The sequence below is a fragment of the Trachemys scripta genome, chromosome 14, assembly GCF_013100865.1.
Source record: "Trachemys scripta elegans isolate TJP31775 chromosome 14, CAS_Tse_1.0, whole genome shotgun sequence".
Lineage (NCBI taxonomy): Eukaryota > Metazoa > Chordata > Testudines > Emydidae > Trachemys > Trachemys scripta.
Genome location: NC_048311.1, coordinates 14,337,957 through 14,361,807, shown reverse-complemented (window position 1 = coordinate 14,361,807; position 23,851 = coordinate 14,337,957). Strand labels below are relative to the sequence as shown.

Genomic DNA, 23,851 nt, shown 5'->3' with positions numbered 1-23,851 from the left:
CTTATAAATTTATTAAGTTCAGATAACAAGGTTCAAGGCCATAAACAAGCTGTTCAATAATTGTGTTGGCTGATTTGTTGCAAGGAGAGAGAAACTTCTCTTTAGTACTACTTTTCTCTTAAAGAAAGCTAGGTTTGTGTCATCCATTCTTTGGATGATTTTAATACTTGGATATGGGTTTCTTAGCTGTAGAGCAATGCATACAATATTCTGACAAAATTCCATTTCTGGAATTCAAATTCCTGATCTGGAATCTGTTTGGCACATAAATCCACTCACATTCTAAGCCTTTGGATTTAACTGCTGACTACTGTGCCTTCCCCTGCCCCAAATTGGACAGATCAGATAAATTAACAAGATGGGTCAAATATGCACACAGAGCAGCAAAGATGCACACAGAGTTTAGTGAAAAGAACAGGAGTACTTGTGGCACCTTAGAGACTAACAAATTTATTAGAGCATAAGCTTTCGTGGACTACAGCCCACTTCTTCGGATGCATATAGAATGGAACATATATTGAGGAGATATATATATACACATACAGAGAGCATAAACAGGTGGGAGTTGTCTTACCAACTCTGAGAGGCCAATTAATTAAGAGAAAAAAAACTTTTGAAGTGATAATCAAGATAGCCCAGTACAGACGGTTTGATAAGAAGTGTGAGAATACTTACAAGGGGAGATAGATTCAATGTTTGTAATGGCTCAGCCATTCCCAGTCCTTATTCAATCCAGAGTTGATTGTGTCTAGTTTGCATATCAATTTCAGCTCAGCAGTCTCTCATTGGAGTCTGTTTTTGAAGTTTTTCTGTTGTAATATAGCCACCCGCAGGTCTGTCACTGAATGACCAGACAGGTTAAAGTGTTCTCCCACTGGTTTTTGAGTATTTTGATTCCTGATTGTTCAGTTAGTTTAGTTCAATGGCTAGTTCATCCAAAGTTAAGTTGTGAGCTGAAGAAGCAGGAAAGCTTGTTTTCCTTTTCCAGTCTCTGAATGAAACCTACACGTGAGAGTTTGAGATCTACTAGTTCTAAAATTCTGAAAAGCATAGTGACTAGAAATAATCAGGGCAGTTCCCTAACTGCACCTAACACTTCCTTTAATAAAGCAGTTGGTTTTAAATGGAAAATTTATTTTGATAAACTTTTTTTCTTGTGTATCCAGAACATGTAAGGTAATTTTATTTAATAACAATAACTAATACAACTGTTTTTCTGCATTTTAACTTAATTTGAATTTCCATCCAAACAGAGCTTGGTACCAATCACAAGTAAAAAAATAATCTACTAAATAATATTGTATAGGGAGCCAGGGCATCCATTGCATCATTCACCATTTTCTAACATTATAAAAAATGTAAAAATTAAGAATCTGAATAAATGTAAATTTAGCGATCTAATGCTTAAATGTGTATAGATATGGGTATCCAACTGCTTAACAAAAAGAATTACCACATTTAGTGCAAAGGCTATATTTACTTACAAATCAACATGTCATATTGGTTGCCAACCAATGAGACTCAACCTTTCTCTATGCAAATAAAAAAATACAAATGCAAAACACGATTAAAATGAATGATTTTAAATCAAGGCTTCCTGCTTACTGGGATTTAAAGCATGATTAAAATTGGTGATTTGAATTGCTTTGACTTCAATAAGTCCACCCTGCTTGGAGTCTGTAAGTGCTACTGTGATGCAAATAATTAATGTCAGAAGTAAACCTGTGGAGTTCTTACGTTGTTCTAAAAAACGGATCTGTAATGGTTACGTACATAAAGGAGAAATGACTTACTGTTGGAGCCATGCTAGTAAAACATACGGTGTGCTTTTGTGTTGCAGCTCTGGTTGTGAGTACCGCATCTGCTGGGTTTGCTATGGCTCCGGTCCCTTTTGACCTAACTTGTTTCCTGCTTACCTCCATTGGAACTGGACTTGCTTCCTGTGCAGCCAATTCCATCAATCAGGTGAGCCCATCATCTTTTAGCTTGAACTGTAAAGTGACGTTGTCTTAGCTCCAGAAATATTTCCATGGACTGTAGGTGAATATGGTGATATGAGGGGAGCTGTGTATTCTGTATGAGTTATGAACACCTAGAAGTTGCACTACAGAACTGTGCATATGTTCATGCATCGATAATCAAAAATATAGATCCCAAAAGTAGTTGGCATACTCAAAAATGAGCTGACAAGATTTCCAAACCTCAAGGCAATATTGTTAGTGTTGGTAGTATAAAAAGTGCACCACTGAATGAGGTGAGGTGGAATTGCGTAGTGGTTAGAGTATGGGAATTGGAACTTCTGGGCTATATCCTTAATTCTGCCATTGTCTTACTGTGTGAGCTGTATCAAGTCATTTAAGCCCCAGTCCTGCTTCTGTTGAAGTCAGTGGCAGTTTTGCTGTTTTCTTCAGTGGACTCAGGATTGGGTAACTTATGGAACCTATGTCAGTTTCCTCATCTGTAAAATAGAAAACTGTTTTGAGATCTTCAGATGAAAGCGCTTACACAGCACATAAGAATTCTTCTTAAAACTATACTTTTATACAAAGTACTTTTCTCTCTTACAGTGTACATAACTTGTACAAAATAAGAACAGGAGTACTTGTGGCACCTTAGAGACTAACAAATTTATTAGAGCATAAGCTTTCGTGGACTACAGTCTGTAGGCTTAAACAAGCCTAAGAGACAATTTTCCTATTCAGATCTATACTTATTTTGTACAAGTTTCAGAGTAGCAGCCGTGTTAGTCTGGATCCGCAAAAAGAACAGGAGTACTTGTGGCACCTTAGAGACTAACAAATTTATTAGAGCATAAGCTTTCGTGGACTACAGACTGTAGTGGACTACAGACTGGCACCTTAGAGACTAACAAATTTATTAGAGCATAAGCTTTCGTGGACTACAGACTGTAGTGGACTACAGACTGGCACCTTAGAGACTAACAAATTTATTAGAGCATAAGCTTTCGTGGACTACAGTCTGTAGTCCACGAAAGCTTATGCTCTAATAAATTTGTTAGTCTCTAAGGTGCCACAAGTACTCCTGTTCTTTTTGCGGATCCAGACTAACACGGCTGCTACTCTGAAACTTGTACAAAATAAGTATAGATCTGAATAGGAAAATTGTCTCTTAGGCTTGTTTAAGTGCCTGTAACTTCCTCAGTGTTGATGCAATGCAATTTTGAAGATGTGCCACCAGCCTTCCTTTCTTATTCTTCTTTTATATCCCATACTTTTGTAGTTTTGCCTATATTCAAAATTCAGTTTGTACCCTAACAGAAACAGCTGAAATGAATTGACAGCAGGTTTAGTTTCCATTTTGAACTGAATGCTGTAGGGCTAAAAAGAGAATTGAAATTTTGTTTGGAGGCTGTTGCTTAATCTGCCTTTTTTAAGATTCCGGTAAATGTTTTAGAAAATGGATATGTATGCACCAGGGATTGATTTCACAGTTTTCAGCTTATAGATATTCCTTATTAATATGTTTTGTCTCAAAAGTAGCCATTTTACAAGCTATTTGTAAACACTTGGAATAGCTGAGAATGGTAAGAATGCCATAGTATACTTCGGAGTCCAAAGCTCTGAGGGCAGTTACTTTTATTCAGGAAAGCAAAGGAATAAAGTTTATTACAAAGTCAGGGAAATAGCTGTAATTCAGGACATTGTACAACAGTGGATTTTTTTTTATTTTTATTTTTTTTTTACTATCGTTTCCCCCCCCCCCCTTGTTGAACCTCAGAAGGTTTGTGTAGAGAATATTTGGTACTGTGGCAAGCTAATGGTATTCTATGTATGGGATGGCAGGAAGTCAAACACAGGCATGAGACTGAGATTTAACATCTCTTCTATAAAGGCCCATTTGGTTGCTAGCATCCTAAATTGTTGGTTCAGATTGCAGCAGATGGGCGAGGACTGTAGGGAGAGTTGAGACTGGAGAGGGTAGCATTGAGACCAAGTTTGACAGGAAGGACCTGGCTGCTTCTGAGAAGGAAGTCTGAACCAAGATGTGTAATAAGACTTTACTGTGCTTGAGAGGGTAAAGAGGGCACCTCTAGATGCCTGCCAGCAAATTCATAAGTTCTGATGTGTGTTTCTCTGGGGCAGAATTTACAGTGGGTCAAATATGATAATACCTGAGGCCATCTAAAAATTGTGGTCTTCATTACATTCCAGCATCTTCACTATATTATTGGTGGTGCAGGTAGTGATACCGATAGGTTAGGTTGCCAGACATGGTGGAATATAAGATCCTTGTTAAGCTGTTTATAACTTTGCCAGGCTTTAACCTTTTGGGCTGAAACTGTTCATGCTGGGTGTCTGCCTTGGGCTAATTTTTTAGTATCCGCTCAAATGATCCAACTGTTTTTCATAATGAGGTTTGGGGAAAAAATGTTGTTTTGCCCATGTTAAATTGTTGCACTCATTGAGAAACTCTAGTGCCTCCATTCTTTGGAGCAGGGACTTGAAATTTGGCGGGAGAGGGGGTGATGTCTATCTAGGATGTGTCTTTTGCCATCCCTATGAAAATCTGTCCACATCTGGCAAAGCTATGAGCCTCTGAAAAGCTAAGTTCACACATGTTCAGCAGAGACAAAGAACTATGGGGAGGCAGGTGAACAGGAAAGGCGCTGTGTCAGTGACAGGCTGGAGAGGCAGAAGGGGTCAGGCCTGAGTGGGGACAAGGACAGAGGGGTATGTAACCACTAGAGCACATTCCCCTGAGAACTTGGAACAGAACCCAAGTTTCCTGAGTCTCAGCATTCGTCTGGTGTCAGTCAATAGCTGTGAAATCCACTGGCAAAGTGTCTCATCCCTCTCTAATGCTGATCCACATAGAGGATGACAACCTATGATTGTTATCAGTTATTCTGATAGTTCAAATGGCAGAGGTAGGTGATGGATCTAAAGGTTCTGACCCTGATGATGACGATGGGGTAGTCAATATGGTTCCACATGATGAAATTTCTCTGTCTTCTGTTAGCCATTTTTGGAAAATACACATACAAACATACTTTAAAAAAGTATGTAAAGGTAACAAACTGTGTTTTGTGCCCCCATTTTCTTCTTCTAGATTGTTATAACTGATTTTAAACACTATATGGCTCTGCTTTGTTTTCCAGATCTCACTGGGGGGAGACTCTACTAGTGGGAATGTTCTGACTGAAGACTTGTAGTGATGTTGCTGCTGTTAAATTTCTGATCTTAGCTTATTTTCATTTTAGATCTGTGATTAACATTTTGAATATTGTTCGATCCTGAGGTCAGTGTTAAGGTCTGGAAGTGCTGTAGAATCTGTTCTATCCCAGCCGCCATTTCTTTGTCCACCATACCCTGTCCATGCATCAGTTGCATTACCTGGCACTGAGCAGTGGAACAGTTCCTTATAGTCTCTCTTTTTCTTACTGTGGTGCCTCTGGCCTCTTTTTTTTTTTTTTAATAATTTTTTTTTGGGGGGGTGTCTGTTTTCTGTTATTCCTAGTGCACAGAATGGACTGCTCTGGGGTTGAATCAGGGTTATATAGTGGAGACTGTTGGCTGTACGACCCCAGGCTTATTTGTAGCAGAAGTTGGAAGGTGTATAGTGAATGAGGCAGGGGAGGAAGAGGAAGGATTGTACAGTGGGTGAGGCAGTTGAATACTGCCCTGGAGAGCTGGATTTTATCCCTGCCTCTGCCCGATTTTTTTATCTGATGCTGGACAAGCCACTGTCTTAAACCAAACTTTTCAGAGGAAGTCACTAATTGTGTTCCTCATTTCTGGGTGCCTGACTTGATACTGTGCTATATGATTTGCAGAAGTTCTGAGTCCATTTGGAAATTTATAATTCTGTCTTCAGAGGAGCTTTTCAATAGTGTGCAGTAAATAAGGCTGAGTTTAAAAATTGGGACTTTTTTTTACAAGTAATACATTTTAAGGTTTTTATTTACCTTCCTGATTTGAACCTTTAGGGGTTACATTTTCAAACTTTTTTCGGCAACCATGTGAGGGCTAGAAACCTTTTTTAATAATGAAAACTGAGATTCTCAAGTAATCACTTGACTCGAGTAACTGGGGCTTTAAGAAAAGCACCAAATAGTGCATGAGGTGTCAACAGCGCAATTTCCATTATTTATAGATCTAGCTGAAGAAAGGTATGTACTTATAAATTAGTTTTCCATCACAAGGGGTAAACTGTAACTGGATTTTCTGATGTAAGTAAAAATAATCAAATGTCTTCTATGACAATTCTGTTAAATTGATTGTGCCTTTTAGGTACAATAGAAGAAGCAGAGTGTAAAATGTTTCACGGTCCTGAAGAAACAGTATTAAAAATGTTATAGAGTTAAAAATATTTTGGAAAATATGGCTAAAATGTTGGGGAAAATGTGTGATGAGTGATCTAGAAAGTCATCCTAAAAAGTGTGTGATTTGTTTGTAGAAAATGTCTAGAGAAATATTTCAGAATGTTTTTTGTTAGGCACCTGTTTTATAGAAACAGAATCTATCAAAGAATTGTGGAAAATGTTATCAGGAGAGTTGCTGGTCTGGGTAAATACTGGGAAAATTTGTATAGTTCTGTAGAATGTGCAGTGGTCTGAAGAAATGAGCTTGGTGCCATGGACTATAAAATAGTGAACTGCTGCAGAAAGGTGCTGAATACTTAGTGTATCTCTTGTCCCTTACCAGTTGTTCTGCCTCTGCATCACTTTTCAGTATCATAGTACTTCAGAGTTGTATGTCTCACCTAATCTAGCATCTTAGTGGCATTCTAACCCAGCGGTCCTCGTTCTCTTCCGCATCATACAACACTGCACTATATCTTTCACCTCTTCGGTAGTGTACTACAACATGTCACTGCTTTTCACTCCCACCTGTTCAAACTGCTTTCTTCCACTCTGTTTGTTTGAGTGCCCCCTCTCTTTTCCGGTAGTGGAATAATTTAGAATTATTGTCTTCAGGTGCTCTCCATGGATCACTTCAGAATGAAAGAACACCACGTTGTGCAATGTTTTTAATCATAATAATAGAAAAAAAAAATCTTAACATAACTACCTAGGAACAGAGCATGATATTTCGTTTCTAGTTTAAAGACATACAGCTTGTGATATGTAAGCCAACCATGCAAGCCCGAAAAACTCAGCGTGAGCCAGTCTTATTGCTTACAGTTACAATACACAAGATAAGTGGTATTTGGAAATCGGTCTCTTAAACACTGCATATTAAATTTAAATGAAACAAAAACAATTATTTCTAATATATCACTTTCTACTGTGCTTTTACATATTCAGACTGCTTTATCAAACATTAATCTTCACCCCCTGTCTGTGCTATACGTAGAAGTTATCTTACATTTTACAGTTGGGGAAACTGAAATACTGAGAGAGAAAGTGACTTCCCTGAGGTTACATAGTGTCCAGTTAAGTGGTCACTATGTGATCCCACAATATTCTACATGCTGATGTGAACGCTGAAGGTGTTTTCTCAAAACATTGTTCTATAGCAACAAACAGAACAAAACAAAAGGGTGGGGGAGGAGCGCCTGGGAATCAGCAGAATGTTGGCTTATTGTCAGCTATATAAATTCGGATTAATCCCGTAGTGTAGACATACCCTTAGACAGGACTGAAATGTTCATTTATTTGTTCCCATATTTTACTAACTTTATCACACTGTCACTTTTTTCTTTGCTGTTTTTAATTTAGCTGAGTATCCCACTTTTTGCTTTGTAGGCCTTTTTCTCTGATCTTGTGAAAGCTGAAAGCAAGATTTTTAGTATTGGAGTCTCTCAGATTTATTCTATGTAGAAAAATTGTCATTTGTGAGGCTTCTGAGATGTTAGTCTCTGATTTATGGTTGAGCAGATAAAACATGAAGAGATGTTTACAACACAATACAAGGCATGAAAATGTTAAAAGAATCACATGCACATTTTATAAGTCAAGTACATTCTTCTAAAACCGAAACATTGTTTAAAAGTAGGAAAGAGGGTTGTAAAGATGAAAGCAGGATGTTTTAAAACGGTTTGAATTTAGTAACTGAAGGATCAAATGCTGTGGTTGGATTTTACTGATCGTACCTTGAAAAGGAAACAGGTGGAATTGAATATCTCCGCTAAAGTTATAAAGCAATTAGAAATAAAGCAAATTCTTTAACACCGGGGAAAAGAACAAATCTAAGAGCAGTTAGCATTGCTAGCCCTTCTGGGTTTTGATCTGATGGGCACTGGTATTTAGTAGCTGCAATGTTTATGCTTTTTAACAGCTGGCACATATAAAAGACTTGCTAATTTTTGTTCTTAATATAACATCAACATCACTTGACAATAATGATCTCTTAAACGCCTAGCCTTAAAGCGGAGGAAGGATAGTCTTGTGATTAAAGTAGTGGATTGGGACTCAGGATCTGGGTTCAGTTGTCAGCTCACATACGCCCTTGTGTGACCTTGTATAAATCACATGATCTGTCTCTATTTCAGTTCCCCATCTGTAAAATGGCCCTAGCTCACAGGGGTACTGTGAAGACAGGTTCGTCAATGTGTGTGAGGTGTTTGGATACTACAGTGATTAGTGCCATGTAGAAACCTAGATAGACTGTCCTGTAAATTTGTTCTTTATTGTTTTTCCATCACCAGAAGGAATTTGGGGTCTTCATGGTGTGTAATAGGTTGCACTTGTCTTGAAGAGCATTCGAGGCATTATACAAAGGTTAATGAATTAATCCTTACAAACCCCCTTAGAAACAGAAAAATATTATCTTTTTTACAGAAGGGGAAACTGAGGCACGACAAGGTTTTATATTACTCTGTTTCTCGTACACATTACGCTTCCATTTCCTGTAGTAGGTGCTAAAACTCGCTGTAGAAATCTGGTAGAGTCATTTTACAACTGTTCTTCTATTTTACTGATTAATCAGGAATGCCCATCATAGGGACTGGTAAGGAGACCCACCAAAATAGTTAATACCAGAATGGTAGAAAAATATCAGCTGGCTTCATCCTATACAAATTGTTCCAGTGCTCCTGTACATGAAAAGTGGGGGTGCTGAGAACCATTGAACCAAACTGTAAAACCTGTATCTGATGAAAACCACTTGAAGCCAGGGGTTGTGGCTGCACCCCCAACATCAGCACCTATGTTCATGTATTGGTGTTTCTATATTCAACAATGGCAAACTGATTTTTGTAAAGTACTTGTAATTTTCTGCGTCATGTTGCGGCACATAAGGCCTCGTAACAAGATTCAGTACAATGTAAAAAGCATGAAACAAACCGTAAGCGTTAACAGGTGATTTCAATGCTAAAATGAAAGAAAGAATGTGGTTGATTGGTCTCCAAGATGTATCAGGCATAACAGCATTGGATTAATTAGCCAGTTACAAAAACATATTTTTTAAATAGTAGAAATAAGAAACATCAGGAATTGCAGTTATACCTGTGCTGTTCAGGAAAAGGCAGACAGTTGGCTGCATGTCTCGCACCACAGTGAAGGCGTATGGAGTCTCTGGTTTAACAACTCCAAACTTTGTTTTAGGTCTGTCAAATTGTAACAGTTTGTCGTCTTCTTCCTCTTCCTTCTTCTTTCTTCAGATTTTAAATATTTGAAACACTGTTTATTCCCAGAAGGAGATGCTTTAAATATTAGCAAAAAGAGGTCCCAAAATGCTTCTTCAAAATAGGTGGCATGTGACAGGTTTGCATTTTGTTAGGGTTTTTATTTACAAGGTAGGTATTTGTTTTTGTTTGTTTATGTGTAAAGGTTTGCTGTGTCAGGTTTTTAGGCCCTGACCCTGCAAATTGCTTTGTGCAAGGGTCTGCCCATGGGGAATGACTTGCAGGATTGGAACTTTAGTTTGTAGCATTCATTAGTCTATTAGAAGTAACTTCTGAGCAACTCTACAAAGAAGAAAAATCTTTTTTTTTTTAAAGGGGTAAGAGTTAAAATACACAAAGAAAACAGGCAAGGGTTAAATAAAATGTCACAGGTTACAAATAAATTAACACCCAGATTGCATGAGTTGGACAACTAAAAAGACAAATAACAAAACTCTAAAACAACCCCCAAATGGGAAAAATAGTGTTTAAAAAAAAAAAAAAAAAAGAGAGAGAGAGATGCGGGGAAAAACAGGAATGAAAACTTGTGGTAGCTTTTACCTCAGACACTTTTCACTTATGTTGTCTATTTAGATAAACGTTTTTCATAGCAAGGACCTGTTTTCTTATATATCTGAAAATACCTAGTATGCATTTTGGAGCTCTATAAGAATAATATAAATCATCATAATAGAATTACAAACATTTTCTAATGGGGGAGCAAAATACTTATTAGACCATCCAGTCCTTCGCCAATAATGCAGGATTGTTCCCTGCAGTATATTTTTTCAAGAGTTCTGTGCAGTATACTTTTAAAAAGTCGCAAGTGACAGGTTTCTGCCACTTCTCTTGGGAGACAAGGTGGGTGAGGTAATATCTTTTACTCACCCACCTTGTCTCTCTAATATCCTGGAACCCACAATGCTTCTCTTGGGAGACTATTTCACAACAGTATTTCAGTAGAAATATCTTTTTACAAAAGAAAATAAATACTGTTTTTTCCCCCTGAACCTGCTGTACAAAACCAAATAGTTGAATAAATGTTCTGATTTAGTTCAGAGAAATCCTCAACGTTACATGTTTCTAAAGCAAAGTATTTAATGAGAACTGTAGTGTCTTTCTTTCCTGCATGCAGTTTGATTGAGGCCACTTCCAGCCACTTAGCGGTTTGTAACTTGAAATGAGGACAGCCAGCCAATCGATTTGCCTTCTGCATTGTTCATCTGAGATTAACACCTGATGCATCTCTGTCTCTCTGAAGTTTCCTTTGTTTTGACTGAACAGGCTGCCTGCAGCAGACGGCATTGCCTTTCATCTGCCCCCAGTGATCAAAAGATTGTCAGAAGTGGTTATTAAAACCTGGTGTTTTAGCTCAGGGGTACAAGGTTGTCAGTGTTGGAGGCAGCCTATGATGTAATTTACAGTACACAATAAATATATGAGAAGTGCAACACTGGAAGTCTATCTTGTGCTCTGAAGTGTTCTGATATATGCTTCTTTGATATTTTAACGGCTAGGAAACCTTCATTAGTGGTCATTGAGGATCATAACTTATGTCTCAGTGAGATGATTCATAATTGTAACTCTGCTAGATCGAGTCAGCTTGGAGAAATCCTTGCTATTGAGTAGGAATAGTTCAGTGAAGATATATTTCATGAGCAATGAAAATGATGAGCGCTAATTAGAACCAACCTCAGAAAGAACAATAAATTTTAAATGCAGAGATTATCTTTCTGAATCATAAATTATTTGACCTACAACTGAAACTTGATAAAGGATCTTGGGAAAATATTATAAATTCATACATGCCATTGTTGGGAGAACTTCTCATATTATAAGCATCTCCTTCGGTGAGTGCTGTGAACTAGAAATCCACAGAGGGAAATAGACAAGTTCTGGCACCCATACCTAAAATTAGGGGACACTTTAGACCTGATTCAGCAAAGCATGACATTCACTTTGGACAGTGAACGTAAAACTGGCCAGTTTCTGTCTTATTTCTAGTTAGTGTCCCTTTATGGTTCTCATACATTAGCACAGAGTTGTAGAATTTTGAGAAAGTTTAAATGAAAAAGATTTTGTCTGGATTCATTTTCTGTTCACATTACATTTTGTAAAAATCAGTAAATAAGTACAACGTTTTTATTTTAATGTCCTTATTAGATAGTTGGAGCTATATTTTCCACATCAGAATATTGTGCCTCTTTTCTGGTAATTGTCTACTTTTTTGATATGATCATCGATTCCTGGATTGACAACGAATGATGTTCAGTAAATAAAAAAAAAGTACAATATGTTAATTAGAAAACACATGAATTAAATTACAAGGGACTCTGCATTCATTGGTAGGTGAAGGACAGTCTCAAACAATTACCATAAAAAAAGTGGATGTTAGGTGGGGAATAAATACGTTTTTATGTGTATATTCTGATAGATATACACTTCCTAAATATAAACATCAAGAAAATGGCCATCTCTATTCTGAATGCTTCCTTTTTGCCAAAATGTTATAGGATGGTCAAATGCTGAAACCATTTTTAAATTCTGTGCATAACTGAATCTGAGAGCTCACATTTTCATGCTACGGGAAATGCAATCTTGTTAGCGCTTACTAAAATTTCTTTTTTTAAATATTGGTGGCAATGGAAAGTGGGTGGGAGGAGAAATAATTTACCTGCATGTTTGATCTTCAGGGAAACTTTAGTTGTGGAGTTCCCTTTAGATCCAGTGCCAGATTTCTCCTGGAAATAGTGATCTCAGGGAGAACAAAGGAATTTCAAAGGATTGAAATGATGGAATGTAGAGATAGCATCAGACAAAAGGGGAAATATAGTAGTTAATAAGATTTATCTTCCCTTGTGATCTGCACTGGCACTACCTTCCAAAACACATGGAACTTTTAAAATGGAAAGTGAAAATGTGTAGTTTTTATTTTGTACGCATTTAAGTAGCTGTTTGACATTTTGCAAATTGATAAGAATTTCTTTAGTACTGCAAGAAGGTATTAAGTTGTAGATGAGTTCATGAGCTAAACAGCCTTGGGGATGAAAGACTTAGTGAAATTTCATCCTGAATGAATCCTTATATCTATCCAGTATACTGCCTTTGGTGAAACTGCATACAGCCTTGAAAATGGCAGGTTAGCTGTGTACTCTGTGTGCCTTAGGAAAAATAATGAGCATGAAGTGAGTTCTGACTCACAAGGGTTAAGGAAAATTCTTCCCTGGCTCCAACTATCCAGCATTGCCTCTTTAGAGAATATATAGTTGAAACACAACTTCAGAGCAATAATATAATCCATTTCAATTGAAATGATTTAAAAAGAATAAAAAACCCAGAAATTTTTCACTGTTACTTAATATTATGTAATTGCAATAAAATTCAAAGTCTGTATTGGATTGTGACTACAGTAGAACTTACGTGCAGTGAAATCTGTGGTAGTGAGACTCCAAGCCATTTAATTTCATTTGATTATCACTACTTCTGTAATAAAGCTTCACTCTGCTTTGTCATCACTACACAATCTTGTATTAGAACATGACTGTGAAGATTCTAGCGAGCTAACAAGCAAACATGGACATTATACAGGTAGACAAGGGCAAACATAGACGTTATACTGTATCTGAATTGTCCTTGTCTACATGAACTGCAAAGTTATGATCAGCACTGAGTTAGCTAATATGATTCTTCAGTTTTCGAAGATAATAAAAGTTTGTAGAAAAGACAAGCCCTATGTGGGTTCTTCTGGATTAATCCTCCTGTAAACCAGTAATCATTGCTTACCAGGTGGATATTAAGTTCATTCCAAAGAAATCATCTCCTTCTCTGCTCTAGTTGAGTGCAGGGGAAGAAGAAAAGTTGCATGCAGCTTGTGAGGAAAGGGGTAAGGAGGATCTTGCCACAGCTGTTTCCAGCATGGAATAAAGAAGAGCCAATTGCTAAGCTGTTTCCCACTGGAAGTGGAGTGGATCCCTCCCACATAGGTGACAGGGCTTCCACAACTGCTGCATTGTCTTGTCACAATGAAACTCTACTTTAAAAACTATATTTGTGGGAGAGAGCAAAAAGCTAAGTACTAGAGCTGGGTGACATTTTTCAGACAATTTATTTTTCTGAAAAATACAGATTTGGGTTGTCCAAAATGTTTCTCAAATTCTTATTAATTTTGGCACATTATTTCAGTCGGAAAAAATATTTGTGTTCAAAAATGAAACATTTTGATTTTCATACTAGATGCACAAGGGGACTTAGGCACCATTTTACAAAACAGAGGAGTTGATGGTGGTGCCAGTGCCCCCCGGGTGGCCAAATGGTTAGGGTACTCACTTTGGATGGGGGAGATTCTGGTTCAAATCTCTAGTCTGGAGCAGGGACTTGAACCCTAGTGAGTACCTTAATCACCAGGCTATTGGCTTTTCTGGGATAGGTCTTCATCTCTCCTGTTGAAGATGTTCCACTTTAAATAAATAAATTAATGGAGATATCCCATCTCCTAGAACTGGAAGGGACCTTGAAAGGTCATCGAGTCCAGCCCCCTGCCTTCACTAGCAGGACCAAGTACTGATTTTGTCCCAGATCCCTAAGTGGCCCCCTCAAGGATTGAACTCACAACCCTGGGTTTAGCAGGCCAAGGCTCAAACCACTGAGCTATCCCTCCCTCCTTTGTATAAATAATATTCATTGGGCTAGTGAATGAAAATGACCCTATATTTATACAAAGTGGAACAGCTTCAGCAGGAAAGATTAAGAGATTCCCAACTCAGAATAGCCAATAGCCTGGTGGCTAGGGCACTCACCTGGCTTCAAATCCCTGCTCTAGGGAGGGGATTTAAGCCTGGGTTTCCCACATCCCTAACTACTGGGGTGCTAGACATGGCAGGGAGGTGTAGTGATACCACCACCAGAATTTTTTGAATGGCACCTAAATCCCTTTGTAAATCTAACCATTCAGTTCCTTGCTTTTATTTAAAAAAATGGTTAAAGATGCCTCATATCTGAACAAAACATTTAGTTTGACCCAAAACAAAAGTGTTTTGACTTTTGGATTTGGTCAAAATTCCAAACAATTTCAGTTTTGGGTTGACCCAAAAGAAGTTTTGGTGTTTTTGCTACTGCCAGAAAGCCAAAAAATTGGTTCTTCACACAGCTCTACTCAGTACCACTGTAGTTAATAATTTCCGTAGGGACCTAGTGTACATTCATATTGTTATATTGTATATTTGGATGAGTTGCCATGTGTTCTCTGTGCTGACACTAATGGCAAAAGATCTAATGACAAATAGGTGCATGGATTATTTATTTTATTTATTTGTTCTGTCTCTTCCCCTTCCCCTCTCCTCCCCCCCGCCCCGGTACAATAATATCTGTTTCTTTTTAGATGAATAGAGAATTTAGTTGGCCCAACAGTCTGTTTTACACCCTTCAATGATATTATTCTTTTGATTCTCTTCAAACTCCATGGCTTAAGCTAGTTAAGTCCCAGGCGGACTGTGAAGATCTACAAAAGGACCTCACAAAACTGGGTGACTGGGCAACAAAATGGCAGATGAAATTCAGTGTTGATAAATGCAAAGTAATGCACATTGGAAAACATAATCCCAATTATACATATAAAATGATGGGGTCTAAATTAGCTGTTAGAACTCAAGAAAGAGAGCTTGGAGTCATTGTGGATAGTTCTCTGGAAAACATCCACTCAATGTGCAGCGGCAGTCAAAAAAGTGAACAGAATGTTGGGAATCATTAAGAAAGGGAGAGATAGTAAGACAGAAAATATCCTATATCCTCTATATAAATCCATGGTACACCCACGTCTTGAATACTGCGTGCAGATATGGTCACCCCATCTCAAAAAAGATATACTGGCATTGGAAAAGGTTCAGAAAAGGGCAACAGAAATGACTAGGAGTATGGAATGGCTTCCGTATGAGGAGAGATTAATAAGACTGGGACTTTTCATCTTGGAAAAGAGATGACTAAGGGGGGATATGATGAAGGTCTATAAAATCATGACTGGTGTGGAGAAAAGTAAATAAGGAAGTGTTATTTACTCCTTCTTATAATACAGGAACTATGGGTCACCAAATGAAATTAATAGGCAGCAGGTTTAAAACAAACAAAAGGAAGTATTTTTTCACACAACGCACAGTCAATCTGTGGAACTCTTTGCCAGAGGATATTGTGAAGGCCAAGATTATAACAGGTTAAGGAAAATTCTTCCCTGGCTCCAACTATCCAGCATTGTCTCTTTAGGGAATATATAGTTGAAACACAACTTCAGAGCATTAATATAATTCATTTCAATTTAAATTATTTAAAAAGAATAAAAAACCCAGAAAATTTTCACTGTTACTTAATATTATGTAATTGCAATAAAATTCAGAGTCTGTATAGGATTGTGACTAAAGTAGAACTTACTGTCTGCTGAACTTCTGTCAGAAGACAGAATACTGGGCTAGATGGACCTTTGGTCTGACCCGTATGGCAGTTCTTATGTTAATTTGTCAGAAAGGTACTCCTAGGACTAGATAGCATAGCAGGTCATTGAGTCAGAGAATCATCGAAATGTAGGACTGGAAGGGACCTTGAGAGGTCATTAAGTTCAGCCCCCTGCACTGATGCAGGAACCAACAAATCTAGACCATCCCAGAGACGTGTTTGTCCAACTTCTTCTTAAAAACCTCCAGTGATGGGGATTCCACAGCCTCCTTTGGAAGCCTGTTACAGAGTTTAACTACCCTTGTAGTTAGAAAGCTTTTCTTAATATCTAACTTGCTGCTGAGTAAGCCCATTACTTCTTGTCCTACCTTGTGTGGACATGGAGAACAATTCTCCAGGTCACTGTCCTCCATATAATAGCCCTTACCATATTTGAAGACTGTTATCAAGTCCCTCCAATCTTCTTTTTGAGAGTGTGATGACGCTCTCTTTGACCTACATAATGTACCAGTGGATGGTTGCATTGTTGACAGCTTACTATGAAATGTGATGACAGTCGTACATAGTTGTCTTAACACTACAGTGTTTAGGAATTAGATTTCTGAAGGCAGTTTAAAACTGTCTCCTTTGAAACAGTGTTTGCAGACTATTGGGAATGCAGACTATTGCCTGCCAGAGTCTTGGTGACAACGTAGTTTAATATTAATATTGCAGTAGTGTCCTGAGGCCCCAGTTAGGATTGCTGTTCCAACATAGGAAGACATAACCTTGTCCTGTAGAGCTTGCATTCTGAGAAGACAAGCAGCATAAAAGGGAGGGGAAGAATGAGATAATCAAAATATTTTAAAAAATGCTTATGAATATGCTTATTTTCTTTCTCTTTTTAAACTATTGAGCACACATATTTGGTCTCTAGGGAGTGTGGAGGGAAACTCAGCAATAGCATTGTTTTCATTCTTTGTTGACAAATAAACCATAGAAATGTAGGACTGGAAGCCTTCCCTGATGCAAGACTAAGTATTATCTAGACCATCCCTGAAACGTGTTTGTCTAACCTGCTGTTAAAAATCTCCAATGATGGAGATTCCACAACCTCCCCTGGTAATTTTTTGCAGTGCTTAACTTTCCTTACAATTAGGAAGTTTTTCTTAATGTCCAACCTAAATCTCCCAACTTCTTGTCCTGTCCTCAGTGGATAAGGAGTAAAATTTATCACTCTGTTCTTTATAACAACATTTTACATACTTGAAGAGTGTTATGGCCCTCCTCAGTCTTCTCTTCTCCAGACTAAACAAACCCAACTTTTTCAATCTTTCCACGCAGGTCGTGCTTTCTAGACCTTTAATAATTTTTGTTGCTCTTCTCTGGACTTTCTCCAACTTGTCCACATTTTTCCAAAGTGTGATGTCCCAGACCTGGACATAGTACTTCAATTGAGGCCTTATCAGAGCTGAGTAGAGTGGAAGAATTACTTCTCATGTGTTGCCTACAACTCTCCTGTTAATACATCCCAGAATGATGTTGGCATTTTTTTGCAACTGTATTGCATTGTTGATTCATATTTAGTTTCTGATCCACTATAACCCCCAGATTCTTTTCTGCAGTACTCCTTCCTAGGCAGTCACTTCCAATTTTGTATTTGTGCAGTTGAGTATTCCTTCTTCAGTGTCATACTTTGCATTTGTCCTTACTGAATTTTATCCTATGTATTTCCATCATTTCTCCAGTTTGTCCAGATCATTTTGAATTCTAATCCTGACCTCTGAAGTGCTTGCAACCCCTCCCAGCTTAGTATTGATCTCAAACTTTATAAGTGTGCTCTCTCTGCCATTATCCAAATAAGTTATGACGATATTGAATAGAACTGGACTCAGGACAGACTCTCGTGGGACTCCATTCAATATGCCCTTCCAGCTTGACTGTGAACCACTGATAACTACTAGTTGTACATCCACCTTATAGTAGCTCCACCTAGGCTATATTTCCCTAGTTTGCTTGTGAAAAGTTCATGTGAGATAATATCAGTAGTCTTACTAAAGTTGAGATATATCACTCTACTGCTTCTCTCTATCCACAAGGCTTGTTACCCTTTAAAGGAAGGATATTAGGTTGGTTTGACGTGATTTGTTCTTGACAAATCCATGTTGACTGATACGTATCACCTAAGTTCCCTGCAGGTGCTTAGGGAACCCGCCCGGGGACCTGACCTCCCCTGTCCTCCACGTAGCCTGGTCCCCAACCTGCCGGGGTAGGGGTGCCCCTTCCCTGGCCGCAACTCACCCTGCGGCCAGGACCTGCTGTAGCTGGAGCGGTGCAGACTCAGCTGCAGGCAGATCAGGCCCCGGCACAGCTGGGGCGGCGCGATCCCAGAGCAACCTGGACCCAGCCGCGTCCAGGGCGGCGCGGCCCAGGCCGGGCCCCTAGGCCCTCCCCTCACCTATCCTGCAGCCCCAGCCCCAGAGCTCCCGCAGTGGGAACAGGCACCTCTTTCCCCCTCCCCCCTCCCAGCCCAGGTGCTGCTGTGGGGAGAGAATGCTGGGAGAGTCCTCTCTCCCTGCAATAGCTCCAGAGCACCCTCCTGCACCCCAAACCCCTCATCCCCAGCCCCACCTCAGAGCCCCAGCCAGAGCCTTCATACCCCTGAACCCCTATCCTCTGCCCCAGCCCTGGGCCCCACAAGAACCCCTTAGCCCCACCCCCACCACATGAATTTTGTTATGTGCACCAATATGAAGGTGATGTATCACACATCACTTCCATTTTGGTGCACATAACAAAATTCATTCGGCACATGGGTGGAAAAAATTAGAGGGAACACTGCTTATCACCTTGTCATCTTTTAGGCGTTTACCAAATAATTGTTTGATCATTTGCTCCATTGTTTGCTCCATTCATCTGCAAAAAAATAAGGATGTAAGAATATGAATTGTGAGGGTTGGATGGAAACAACCTGAATTGTGAAGTGGGTGAAAACTCAAGGGCTATCCATCTCCTTTCTGAAGATGACTTCATTTGGAGCCTTGTCATGGAAAGAGACAGGCCCCTTCTGGGCCCGTATCACTAAAAACTATCTCATAATGCATACACACAAGGGGGTCAAATCGAGGTTCCATGGGCAAACTTAATTCTGACATTTCCTAGCTTTTGAGTGCTTGACTTTGCAACCTTAATCATGTTTTTATCATAGTTTGTGTATGTGTGTAATTTCCTCATTTAAAAAAAATAAATTCCATCATGTGGCATCACACTGGTGCCCCCATGGGTCATTAGCAATGTTGGGACCTTTAGAATCACCACACAGATCTCTACCACTTGAGTTAATGGACTAACTAATAGTAGTAGTAAGTTGTTATCCTCTGAGGGGCCAGCACTAGGGGGAATGGGATACTTTGCCAGTTAATGGATATTTGCTTATAGCAGAGGAATGGTGAGACTGATCCATTCCAGGCTTGGAAGTGGGGAGCGTTCTCTAGTGAGCACAGACTCTTCTAGCCATTCTCTCCAATCTGTTCCTGTCTCCATACTGTCTCTTCGCCACCAGGGCTCTGCATCCCAGTCCTTTTCTTCTCCTTTAGCCAGTCCCATTTTCAGCTCATCAGGCTTCTTATCCCAGTTCCGGTTTCCTTGTTCGGTGAGTCCTAGTTGCCCACTCTAGACTCCCCAGCCCAGTCCCAGCCTTCACTCTGCTCCCAGTCCCATTCTCCTTGCCCAGCCAGTCCTAGTTCCTAGCTCCTTATCCAGTCTGTCTCTCCTTCCTCCTGTCCTTTGCTCCCCCTGTTGCTCCCCCTCTGCCCATGTTCCACATCCCCTCTGGCTCCCAGTCCTCATCCAGTATCACTATGTCCCCCACACCCAGATCCCTTGCCCCATCTCTTTTCTTAGCCAGGTTCAGTTCTTTCCTTGCAAAATCCCAGTCTCCTTCTCCAGCCAGGCCCAGTGCCCTCCCAGATCACCATCCAGTCTGTCTCGCCCTTCCCCTTCTTGGCTCCTTGCCCAGGCTCCTGCCCCACTATGCCCAGTCCCAGTTTTTCCCCTTCCGCATCCCCACCTACCTCCAGTTCATTCTACCTACTTCAGGCTCCTTGTCCCAGTCTACTCTCTCCTCTTCCCCCCAGGTCCAGCTCTTGTTCGCTCTGCATTCAAATCAAGTAGCTTTCTTATCTGTACTGCTTGGTCCCAGCAGGGGAGCATTGGGAGCACAGGAGAGGCAGTTCCCTAGCTCTCAGTTCCAGTGGCTGGCCCAGCCTGGCCCACAGCAGCCCAGAGCTGCAATTGCAAGGAATGTCCTCCTCCCTGGTGCTTCAGAATTTGCTGGTAAATGCCCCTCTGTTGGAGCCCGGAATAAGTAGCATGTATGGGAGGACCATAGTACTGGTCCTAAGAGTAAGATAACTTTGGATGCGTAGTTATCAAAAATACCCATTTACCACAAATGACTTTCTAAGGAGATTTTAAGCATAGAAGCAAATAGGTTTTTTGAATGATTGAATGGTTGATCCACAATCCTGGACAGCAATCCATTACTTCTGCTTTTTGATGTCTATAAGGAAATTTAAGCCGGAGGGTAATTTTTATTTTCACATCAGGTTAGATGCATCAGTCAGATAAAAATGCACTGTATGTATTGGAAGTATTAAATTAACACCTGAAATAAAATGGCAGAGGTTTAAAAAATGTACCAACTATATAAGAAAAAATAAAACGTTGACTTCAAACCAAACAATGAAATCTGCAGATTATTCTGGGGCTTGATATTCCCATGTTCCAAAAGGTTTGATTTAAAAAGAGTCTGTTTAACAACCTTTGAAAACAGTCTGTGTGGTTATTTATATATATGTGTATATATATCTACACATACAAATAAAATAATGTACATTCTTGAAGTAAAACAGACTTCTAGCAGATGAAAATCTCTGTTCCTGTAATCCTTTTTTTAAGACTTGTTTCTTATTACAGTTCAGATTTATGTTAATAGTACTAACAGAGACATGACAATCCATTTGAACTTCAGAGAGTATCATAAAGGTGATAGGCTTTGAAAGCAAACACAATGGAGTTTGCTTCAAGCTCATTTTTATGTTCTGAAATGAAATGTTTTTTAAATAATAATATTTTACAAGATGCATTAGGAGTTAGCATAAGTAACTCTTGTGTTTATTAAATGGTAAGAAAGACAAAATATTTTCCTGGAAAAGCCTCCATTATAAAAATGTTTATGAGAAGTGTTCTTAGCCAGCAGGGCAACTAAGTTGGTAATAGAGAGCAAAGTTAGATGGTGAAGTTAAGGAATCTGCCATATTTAACTTACCGCTTGTGATGGTTATGGCTTGATTCCTAATGCGTTTCTATCATAGATTTTGCGAAATCCCAGACAGCGGAAGTTTTCTGGGTGGTGAACAGCCTGGTTAATCCTGGCTGTCTCCACTCAGTGACAGTTGAGTTTTTCTCACTGTGAGGAATTTTCATGTTACTTTGTGGATAAGATCACTCAAATCCTCCTGGGTAGCAGAGCAGTGTCTGAAAGGGACAAATGCAGTATTTCCTCTGCTAGAGTTTCAACCATTCTTGCTTAGTGAGGTCTGATGGGGGAGCTTTTGAGCTGCAGCCTGTGCATTGGACCCATGTTCTTCATGGTTGGTTAAAGCCCTTGGGGTGGAATATTAGGGCTACTCCTGGTGAGACCATCAGTGCCTCTCTTTGGAAGGGCAGGAGGCTGCCTCCCTTACAAAAATGAGTATTAGACTTCTACTCAAGAAAACCATCTCTTGATATGGATCTTCTTGCCATTTATCCACCTATTTCTAAACTTCCGTTTGGGAAGGAAAGATAATTGAGGAGGTTATGGCACAGTTACTCTAGCAGTATCTAGAGTCCTCAGTTTTCTTTGAGCCAGAAGGTCTGGTTTAAGGCCTGGCATTGTCTATGACATATATTAGTAGTAGTAGTATTTTGGATCTGTCAGCTGCCTTCAATACATTGGGGGGGTGGGGAATTAGGTGGAGGAGGAGTGGGGGGCACTGATGCTAAGTTTTTGGTTATTTATTTTCAGTCCCTAACATGTCTATGGTGTGACTCTGCTCCTTTCTTTTGGAGAGAACTGATATGGTGAGCAATTGCTCTTCTGCCATGAGGGCTTTGTCATGTGGAGTCCTGTGGGATTCCATCGTGTCATCCCTCCTGTTGTTCATATAAGCTTGCTGGAAAGTTTAGGTGTCTTCAATATACTGATGACACTCAGTTCTGCGTTTCCATCTTCTGTGACTCATCAGCTGTAGTTTAGCGTCTGAATGAGACTTGGCATTAGTGTGGAGATTTTAAATCATAAACGGAAGCTAGGTGCCCAACTTGTATTGAATGTCAATGGGAGATGGACACCTAATTGTTCTTTATGCCTTTGAAAATCTCCCCCTAGATCTTCAATTGCCCCTAGATGCCCATGTAGCAGCAGTGGCCAAGACTGCTTGTTTTCCCCCACTCCTATTGACTGGAAGGGTACGACATTTACTGTCAAATACGGCCCTTGTTACAGTCCCCATGCCTTTCCTGCCTGTTCTGTGACAAGCTGTGTGAACTCTATTGTCCTACGGTGCTAATGAAACACAGATAGGAATTCTTTGCTGATATGCCCTTTGAGAAGAGAACAGAGAAAATGAACAGTACTGTTGTTTAATTGCTCTGGATTGAAACCACATATATAGTGGAGAGGTTCCAGTATTGCCAATTGGTTTTATGCCGAAGGAGAGAATAAAGAGAACTTTGTGGAGCGGATCTTGGAAGTTTTGCCATTGATTTTATTGGGAACAGGATCTGGTCTTATGAAGGTAAATGCACAGTAAACAGAGAAAGAAGAGATTTTCTTTTTCTGTACATTTTTTACGTGGGTGTATTGCTTGCATCCCTGGAGGCTGAAGTCCTGTGTTTATCTACAAAACGTGTACATAGTAGAAAGTGGCAGTGGAAACTTCCCCCTCACTGCCCCACCAATGTGTCTCATCTTTGTATTACAGTTAAAGTTTTGTTATCCGGCATGCTCGGGAAATGGGGAGTGCCAGTTAGTTAAAAATTCTGGTTAACTAAGAGTTATATTTACCAGTGGAGGGAGGGAGGGAGTTTGAGGGGAGGGGGCTCAGGGCTAGGGGTTGGGGCGCAGGAGGGGATGCAGGGCATGGGCTCTGGGAGGGGGCTCGGGGCAGGGGGGTGGGGCATGGGATGGATTTCAGGGTGCCAGATCTGGGCAGCGCTCACCTTGGGTGGCTCCCCGCAAGCGGCGACATGTCCTTGCTGCTCTTAGGCAGAGGCGCTCTCTCCACCTGCAGGCACTGCCCCCACAGTCCCCCGTGGCCGTTCCTCTGCCTAGAAGCAGCAGGGAGCCAAGTGGAGCCATGTAGGGAGCCTGCCAGCCCCACACCAACTGGACTTCTAATGGATATCAGAAATGCCAGTTTCTAGACCTTTCTAGTAGGTAAAGTGCCAGATAACACAGCTTTTACTGTATTATGTATGTATGTATTTATTTATTTATTACCGTAGAACCTCGGAGCCTTAGTCATGGACCCAGGACCTCACTGTGCTAGGTGCTGTATGAGCTCAGAACAATAAGAATCACCAATAGAGATGAGTGCAGAATTAAGTTCCTTTAGCCACTAAATCCTTGGTTTCTCTGAAGATCAACAAGGGTGCCATTTGTGGTGTTGCTTTTGTAATGTGGATACCTGTTTATAATGGACTGAACTGCAATCACGACTCCTTTCACAAAAGCCACCAAACAAGCTCTTAGATGGTTACTGTATTGGTCATTATAGACCTGGACTAGATTCAGACTGGTGATCAGGAGGTGAAAGACTTT

The 23,851-nt window shown here is 39.9% G+C and overlaps 1 protein-coding gene across 2 annotated transcripts in view; it reads left to right on the top strand.

Annotated features, from left to right (window-relative positions):
* The window catches only part of LOC117887392 (protoheme IX farnesyltransferase, mitochondrial), a 163,143-nt gene that overhangs the window by 15,550 nt on the left and 123,742 nt on the right, over window positions 1-23,851 (top strand). For both annotated transcript variants that reach the window (XM_034789969.1, XM_034789971.1), the window contains exon 4: window positions 1,841-1,965. In XM_034789969.1, coding sequence (XP_034645860.1) covers window positions 1,841-1,965 — 125 coding nt within the window. The remainder of the gene's footprint in view (window positions 1-1,840; window positions 1,966-23,851) is intronic.